This window comes from Limulus polyphemus, unplaced genomic scaffold (assembly GCF_000517525.1).
Source record: "Limulus polyphemus unplaced genomic scaffold, Limulus_polyphemus-2.1.2 Scaffold438, whole genome shotgun sequence".
Classification (NCBI taxonomy): domain Eukaryota; kingdom Metazoa; phylum Arthropoda; class Merostomata; order Xiphosura; family Limulidae; genus Limulus; species Limulus polyphemus.
Genome location: NW_013666048.1, coordinates 424,160 through 433,580, shown reverse-complemented (window position 1 = coordinate 433,580; position 9,421 = coordinate 424,160). Strand labels below are relative to the sequence as shown.

Below are 9,421 nucleotides of genomic sequence, written 5' to 3'. Positions count from 1 at the left end.
TTTTCTAATGCAGTGTTTCAATAGATATAGGAAGGTTGTACTTATAACCTTCTAAACACAATGAGGTTCCAACACAATGAGATTTACTTATTATTGGCTGGTAATTCCTGTTTCACCCTGTACTTAAGTTTTTTAAAGGAACACCAAATTTCTGTAAGAAAGTTAACTTCAAGGGGTAATGATAACATCGTTTACACTAGAATTATGATTTTCCAATTACTAGTTATTAATAATACTTACAAAAGCGGATACTCCGTTTGAAACTGTGTCACCTCAGTGAAATTGGTTGACATCATTGTTTGGGTTCTTGAGTTATAATGTAATAAAAAAGAAGCAGAAGAAAGAAGAACAAGAAATTCAAACATTTGCTATGATATTTACAGACGTTCCCAGAACTTTTGACTCAGTCATCACATGTATATTGTTATAGAAGGAAACACTGTATAGCACTGTAAAGTCCTGATGAGCTATTGAATAGATATTTATAATACTCATAAAATCGAATTATTTATAATTAAACCACTTCCAAAAGAGAGAGAGAGGGGGGTGGTGGTATGATAGCTACATTAAAATTCTGAGAAAACAGAAGTGTAAATTTATATAAATAATACGCTTGCGTTTGTCAGTTTGTTTGTCCAGAACTTTTCTCGCAAATTTCTCGATCAAACGCTACAAATTTCATATCGTTAGAAAGGTCTTTGTCAGATGGGTCCCAATTGCATATTATTTTTTCCATTCAGAATCACCTTACCTGTTTTTTGCTTAGCAAACCTTTGAATGCAACGAGTATGGTACACGATGGCACAATGTCCTTGTCATCATGTGAGGACTGGTTTCGATTTCAGCTTCATTTTTTTTATTTGCAAAGTATTTCACACAAACAACACTTAATCCGCATGTAATTTTCTAAAAACAAATTAACATTACAATAAATACGATTGCTATGGCTTTCTTGACTTATTTAGGTCTAAAATACGCATGCGAACTACAAGAGTTACAAGGTAAACTAGCTTAATAAACCAAATATTAGTGGATGGATTAGCTCACTATAAGAGTTACTAGGTAAACTATCTTACTAAATCAAGCACTACTGGGTGGACTAGCTCACTACAAGAATTACTAGGTAAATTAACTTACTAAACCAAGTATTACTGGGTGGATTAGCTCACTATAAGAGTTACTAGGTAAAATAACTTACTAAACCAAGCACTACTGGGTGGACTAGCTCACTACAAGAGTTACTAGGTAAACTAACTTACTAAACCAAGCACTACTGGGTGGACTAGCTCACAACAAGAGTTACTAGGTAAACTAACTTACTAAACTAAGTATTACTGGGTGGATTAGCTCACTATAAGAGTTACTAGGTAAACTAGCTTACTAAACCAAGTATTACTGGGTGGATTAGCTCACTACAAGAGTTACTAGGCAAACTAACTTACTAAACCAAGTATTACTGGGTAGACTAGCTCACAACAAGAGTTACTAGGTAAACTAACTTACGAAACTAAGTATTACTGGGTAGATAAACTCATTACAACAAGAGCTACTAGGTAAACTAACTTACTAAACTAAGTATTACTGGGTAGATAAACTCACTACAACAAGAGCTACTAGGTAAACTAACTTATTAAACTAAGTATTACTGGGTAGATAAACTCACTACAACAAGAGCTACTAGGTAAACTAGTTCGGTTTCTATCGATAATATTTCCTTACCTGATGCATCTGTGAATCCGAAGGCCTCACTTGACCAAGGTCGTACGGAATGGAAACAAGTAGTTCAACGTCACCCTCCACAGTGACTCTAGGGTCACCTTCAGAAGCCATGTCTAGTAGCCTGTCTCCATTAAACACCAGTCCGGTGATTATGCCATGGAAAGGCTTTTCAAGCCGCCCACTTCCCATGTTCTTCTTAGCTCCGATTTCAATTTTCGAATGACTGTTAAAAATTGCTAATTGTTTTCCTGAAAAGAATCAAGCTAATTTTGTACTTTATTGCTTAAGGGAATATTTGGTTTTAAAGCAGTATTATTTATAAATAAAGAACAATTTGATAACCTTGTCATTTGTACGTTTTATTGATTACACAGGCCTGTGATGGTTTTCTCCATCACGTATAGGTTTTTCACAAAACGTCATAATGCAATACATGAAAGAAAGACCACAACACGAAGTTTTGAGACTAAAAGACGTATATTTCACACAAAAAATCTGGATGAATGAGGATGCATATTCGCTTGACATCAACGTTCTTCCCTTTTCTTCGGTTTGTTGTATTTTTGTTAACATAATAATAAAAACTGTTCATTGTGGTAAACGAAATAATAATTTGAACTAAGTAAGTTTTTTCTTCTTCCGATTTGTAAAAAATCTTTTCGTAATAGAAAAAATGAAGATTATTTTCGAAATCTGCGTAGCTGAATTATGGATTATCCGTTATTATAACCAAAACAACTTTTATGAAGTTTAAATTCGCAGGCCTTTGTTATTACTTTTGTTTTCATCCAAAAAAAAAAAAAAGCACAATACCTTTACATGTTTAGCCGTTGAAAGATTTTAGCCACGGTCGGCTTTCTATGAAATGTAAATATTGCAAAAGGATTTGGTTCGAATCTTTACAATGAAACGTTAAGTGAAATATTTTAACACACACAATTAACTCTGACTTCTTTTTACACAGTTTTCTAGTGATCTGGTTCACATAATAGTGCCACATTCAGTAACTTTATACTTTTTCCTGTTACAATACTATTGAAAATCCGCACGGGACTGGCTAAAGAATGTAGTGTTAAAAGATATAACAAAACTAGTACTAACGTCCTCCGGCAAATATATTTAATTCTAATCATGCCTCGTCAGCGTAGTAAAGGTTTAATACCTTAATATCTTACATAACAAAAGGAAATCATATATGGGGAATGTAAATAAAATTAATAATTAAAGTTTAAGTTATTATCTAAAATAAGTTTAGTAAAATTAAAGAGAGGGGCCATCCATTATATTTGTTCTTTACTGATTTCTCTTTTATATATACATTACGGTGGAACAAAGAAATAATATCTTACATAGTAAAAGGAAAGCTTAAACGAGAAGGTTCAACAAATTTAGGCAAACTAAGTAGGTAATTTTAAGTTATTACTTATAAGAAACTTAGTTATATTTAATAAAGTGACCATCCGTTATATTTGTTGTTATTGGTTTAAATTTTTGTATAAGAAGTGGATTCTTAATTTTCCTATCTAAAAAATCGTCGGATCTCGTGAGAATCTTAAACATTATAATACTATAATTCAAAATGTAGTACTCAACCATGCACGTTTTTCCACATCTACTTTATTTCTGTCTTGAATGTGGTGTTCATTGATACGTTCATAAAAGGGCCTCTCTACCAGTTTCTATGCATTCTAATTAGTGTATAACATTCTTTGTTAAAAATATCCTGTTATATTTGATGAATTAATAAAACAGTAAATGTTTTGCAGTGTGTAAACAGATCTACTGAAAGTCTCTTTTAAAGTCTCGCGTGATTTCTGTACGATTATAATTTAGAAACCAGATGTCTTTTACAAAGTCCGTTCTTTTATGTTGCATTGCGGAGCCTTGGAGTCGAAATATTTAATTTATACCAATTTGAATTGAAACTCCACAGTTGTTAATAGTCAACTTACATTACCTATAACAAGCTACTTGTCATCAGTTTTTTCAAGTAAACTCGTAACACCGAACAAAAGTAAATTGTTCCGTTTCTTGATAAAAGCATAGAACCTACTAATATAGAAACTATTATACGTCACAGAAATTACTACCTCCAATATGTACCACTAAATTACCAACAGTAAGTTACATCTTCCATAAAACCATCGCAGACATAGTTTTAATTGTAACAGGTTTTTAATAACGAACTGAACAACATTATAGATTAGATTGTGTTTGCCTTAATGCTCCTTACATTTACACATCCATTCAACGTCCCATTACTGGAAATCTTAACATTATTGAAAATGAAGATTTAAAAGCTTTGATGAGTAAAAGACCTAAATTCCTCGAATATCCGAAAATTAACTGGAAACGTTTTGATGCAATCATTTAAACAACTAGTATGAAACTGCAGTAAACATTAAAAATAACCCCAAGCAGTTCTTACAACAAATGGAACGGGTAGAAGAAGTAACCAAAAACAGAATGCTTTTTGAAATAAAATTACGTCTAATACTTTAATACAAATATTTCATTGAAAAGTTAACAAAGAATCTTTAAAGTCTTTACATGAAAAATATGTCATGACACCAGCAGACAAAGCTGCCAGTAATTTTGTTGTTATTTTCAAAAACTCTTATTATTACACTTTGTAAGTAACTCGAGCCCCCCAGTGGCACAGCGGTATGTCTGCGGACTTACAATACTAGAATCCGGGTTTCGATACCCGTGATGGGCAGAGCACAGATAGCCCATTGTGTAGCTTTGTGCTTAAGTTCAAACAAACAAACAAGTAACTCGATTACAATTTTCATACATTACCACTTTCAAGCAATACTTGTGTTAAAAACAATACGAATGACATTGTGCAAAATATAATAAATTTTAAAGAGAATTTGCAGTGGATACACATATTAGTAATAATGTAATACCCAAGTTATCCTGGATTTTTAAACTCCACAAGCCACCCTATACATACAGATTCATAGCTGGGGCCAAAAAAAGCCACTGTAAAACGTTTACCAATTTTTAATAGATAAAAGTTTTAAGTAGATAAAAGAACATTTGAAGAAATATTGTAGCATTATGAAAAAAGAGCAGGTATTATTGTAACATTATGAAAAAAAGAGCAGGTATTATTGTAACATTATGAAAAAAAGAGCAGGTATTATTGTAACATTATGGAAAAAGAGCAGGTATTATTGTAACATTATGAAAAAAAGAGCAGGTATTATTGTAACATTATGAAAAAAAGAGCAGGTATTATTGTAACATTATGAAAAAAAGAGCAAGTATTATTCCATACATAATTATCAAAAATTCCATGGATTCTAAACAAACGTTAAAAATATTTCAAAGCTAAATCTATCGAAACATTTGATTTCGGCAATCTTTATATCATCCTATACCTACACGAAATCATTAAAAAACGTGAGCCTGCAATTAAAATATATTTTTACAGCGCCAGTAAATTAATAATTTAAATAGGTAATATTTAATACTTTTTGATAATAATCATCATTAAAATTATCATTCTTTTACACTGAACGAATTCATACAAGCTAAAATATTTTTACTTAACATATTCGCACGACTCAGCTCGTACATCTTTAAACAGACGCGATGTATTTCTTTTTTAACTTGAATATTCATACGTCACACAACTTCTCAAGAAAGATTACTGTAAAGCTTTACAAATTAACAAAAAATGCAGATATATCGACAACATAGCAGCGCCAAAGTCATAAACTTTTTTGACATAGCTAAGCATGCTACCCAAGATATCTTTCTAGTACTTGATAAAACGTTTAACAAATAAAAATGATCTGAACATTATTGTATTAATCAAACATTTTCCTTCAAGGTTTACAATAAAATATAATAATTAATTTTACAGTTATAAATGTTTCACTCCCTGACACAAACATCTCAACTGAAATGTTATATAACGTACATCTATTACTAGTCCCCCGGTGGGACAGTGGTAAGTTTACGAACTTACAAATCTAAAATCCGGGGTTCGATTTCCCGCGGTGGAGACAGGAGAGAGCCTACTGTGGCTTTGTTATAAAACAAACAAACTATTTATTACAACTCATTAAGTTTACTAGAATATGTTGTAAGTTGGAAGATTTTATAAACACAGCTGAAACACTAACATACACTTTGGAGCAGAGGTTTTTTCAACAAATTACACACGAATTTTTATTTTATCTTATGGTAAGCACAATTTATTTTTAACTTAAATCTATAGCAAGACAATTTTACCGCTTATCTACAATTTTCAATAATTATATTATGAAAAATGTTTTCAAAAATTAACATAATAGCTATGGATTATGCATAGCTTTCTTTATCCTAGCCTCTTATAATCAAATACAAACCTAAGCATTCAACCTTTCAAAGTTATCATTTTATTCAACACTAACATTAGTTATGCTGAGTCAACTGTTTTCTACGGAGTGGTCGTTGACTCAGCGTAAATCGTGTAATTCACATACTAAATACAGAATAAATAAATTTCTTTATCATAAGCGTATGTACTCCAACACGAGCCTATGCATTTCACCTTTCACATTTATAATTTTATTCCACTCCACAGGATGTTATGCTTGGTCAATCATTTACCACGGAATGGTCGATGACTCAGTTTATATCACAATTAACATAATTACTATAGGATTTCTATAGCTTTCTTTATCCTGACCTTATATACTTCAACACGAGTCTAAACATTTATCACGCAATAGAGATTTAAAACTATAGTTTTTATCTTTGGCTTTCCTCAAAACCTAGGCCTACTTTTCTTAAATTATTCTTCCGCTTTTAAGAACTGGTCACCTGTCGTTTGATCCCTTCATAATCTTCTTTTTAAGTCTATTGGTTCGGCAGACTCACTTAATTAATTAAGCTGGTGGAAAAAAAAATACGAGTAGAACTTGTTCAGTTTCACGAGAGGTCAGTATACACACAGGAAATGTTACTGTTCTATGGACACCTAGCCAGTGCTTTCCACATACTAAATAAGAGGAAAGTTTATGTGTATTTGTGTAATTTACAATATTAAATTTAATTAAATCAACATTTACTTTAGTTATTTATAGTATTAACTAGATTATTAAGTAGCATTAATTTTTAAAATAATAATAATTGCATTGGCCAAATGTGATAGACACGGTACATGAAGCTTACATGTGACAGTTCTGCTTCTGTGCTTATTAATTCGCTAAGCAGGCCCAACCTTGTCATGCGTTCTTGGGTTAAGAGCCGAAAACATAGATAACGGCGAGGATACCAAACTAATGACCTAAGGCAGAGTGGCCATAAAGGCTTTTTGTGGCTTGCCTGTCACTCATAATTAAGAATAATAATTATTAATTCTAGATTTTATTGAAGATTTTACCAACTCTCCTGGTACAAGTTTTTAAATAATTGTTCAGTTCATTGCTAATATGTGGTACCACTCATCTAACTGGAGAATCCTTGTGATTATGGTTATTTTCTTATCACAAGCTAGCGGGGTCAAACTTGGCATACAAAACATGTAATATGTTCTCTACATAAAATTTTCATTATACTTTTAAATTGTTGTTGGCCAATCTACTAATGCATTTACTACGTAAATAGTTTAGGAAAATGTGTTTAGACAGCCTAATGGAGAACTTACTGGTAAGTCTAGAGTTAATAAAACAAGAATGATGGGCACTACGAGTGACATGAAAATTAAGGAGTAGGCTGAACTTTCACAGGAATTTATTTTTTGTCTTTCATGTAGTGTTTCTTAAATGTTCCTCCACTAAACTAGCATTTTCAGGTCTCTCTCCCTCCCCTCTAAATTATCGCGAGGTGTTTCTCAAATGTTTCACCCTTAAAGTGTCATAAGGTTGTTCTCAAATGTCTCATACTGAACTCTCACGTGATGACTTTAATATTTCTTCTAAAATTATCAAAAAAAGAGTCTAAAGTGTTCCTCAGTGTCAACTATCGAAGTTATATCTTTTTCTAACAGTTTCACAACAGACTATTCATTGAACAAACTTTTCAGGTAACGAATAGTGATGAAAATAATTAAAGTCTAACAAGAGTATAAAACATAGTGACTGAAAGCAACGTGACTTATCTGTGAATATGTTACAGTGAATCTATGATTTGGTTGGGAATATTGTTACAAGGGGATAGTGAACTTTATCCTATTTTTCCTGTTTTTTATTGTTCAAAGGAAAATTGTGAACCTAATAATTTTATAATAATCACCATAATTCATATACTTATTGTACATGACATAAAACAACATCATAACACTTTCACAAGTGAAAGTGTTAATGTACTTTCAGTAGTTGTTTATTGACATAACGTTTTTATAAACATTCAGGTATCAAAATAAAATAACCCACCGTTTGGGTACTTCGTAACAACGTTGTGGTCGTCAAGCTGAATTGTAGAGTTTGGTCCAGAGCGAGTAAACCGAACCACATGGTATTGCCCATTGTCTACTCTCGTACTCAGCTCTCCGATCGGGTGATCATCGGTGCCAAGATTATACACGGCAAAAATATTTCCCTCTAGCTATTAAGGGTTACGAAATATTAATATAAAATAATGTCATTGAAAAAATACACATTTTATACCAATTAAACGATCAAACTGCCAGGAAATTCGATAGTTTTGAGTATTCCTATTTGATATAACCAATTTATTAGTCATGAAAAATCTATACTAGTAAATAACTTGGAACATCAGCGCACTCTCACATTTTTTTTCCTTAGCTAATTTTACAAGATACACTTTACCTTTCAGGAAAATATATTTCATTCCCCCTAGCATCATTTTCTAACAATTATGCTTGTAAACAGCAAGGAAGTTTGATATTTCTGCGTATTCCTTTTTCATATAGCAGATTAATTTGCCATAAAAACTATACTAGTAAATAACTTGGATCACCAGCGTATTCTCAGAATTGTTTTCTTAGCTGACTTTACAAGACATACCTTATCTTTGGGGAGAATATATTTCAATAATAAAAAAAACTTTAAGACCAGTTCCTAAATTTAGGTAACTTAGATTTATTTCTATGCAACAAAAGCTTTATCTAAAGAAAAAAGTAACTGTATTACATATTATAAAAGAAGACAAGAAAACCGTTACAGGAAAGGTTATCCTACACATTTACTTTTATCACTTTTCATTGTGAAAGCTTCATCAGAAGAAAATAAATAAGCTAGACAAGATGAACTTTTTAAAAGTGCAGTAAAAACTGGAAAGTGAAAGGCTTACTATTTCAAGTTGTAAGTAATCGTTGCTGCTTCCGCTGTAAATTCGAACTAAAATAGCATTATCACTGACAGTGACGAAACCCAGTGCCAGGAGGTCGGTTTTAGTGTCGGGTCGTCGGTCAAGGGGATGGTTGAAAGTGATGATTCCAGAACCGCTGCCGAACTCATAGGCGATACTCTCTAAAACAAAAACAACAGAAATATAACAGAGTTGGAGTCCCACGTAAAACAACTGGCTGAGCCAATACTTTGTCCTTCTTGAATATATATATATATATTCATATTTCGGTAGACAAAGTTGTTTTTGATGCGGCTTTATTCCAGAAAGAACTTTTTTTTTTCATATTGCTGGTTCTCATAAGAATTTTTATTATTATTTTCAATATAGTGGGTGTTTCTCTTTATTATTATTTTCAATATAGTGGGTGTTTCTCTTTATTATTATTTTC

The 9,421-nt window shown here is 31.9% G+C and overlaps 1 protein-coding gene across 4 annotated transcripts in view; it reads right to left on the bottom strand.

Moving 5' to 3' along the window:
• The window catches only part of LOC106458275 (neurexin-1-like), a 165,949-nt gene that overhangs the window by 10,183 nt on the left and 146,345 nt on the right, over positions 1-9,421 (bottom strand). For all 4 annotated transcript variants that reach the window (XM_022384430.1, XM_022384432.1, XM_022384431.1 and 1 more), the window contains 3 exons: positions 8,974-9,152; positions 8,094-8,265; positions 1,720-1,967 (listed from right to left, as the gene is read on the bottom strand). In XM_022384430.1, coding sequence (XP_022240138.1) covers positions 1,720-1,967; positions 8,094-8,265; positions 8,974-9,152 — 599 coding nt within the window. The remainder of the gene's footprint in view (positions 1-1,719; positions 1,968-8,093; positions 8,266-8,973; positions 9,153-9,421) is intronic.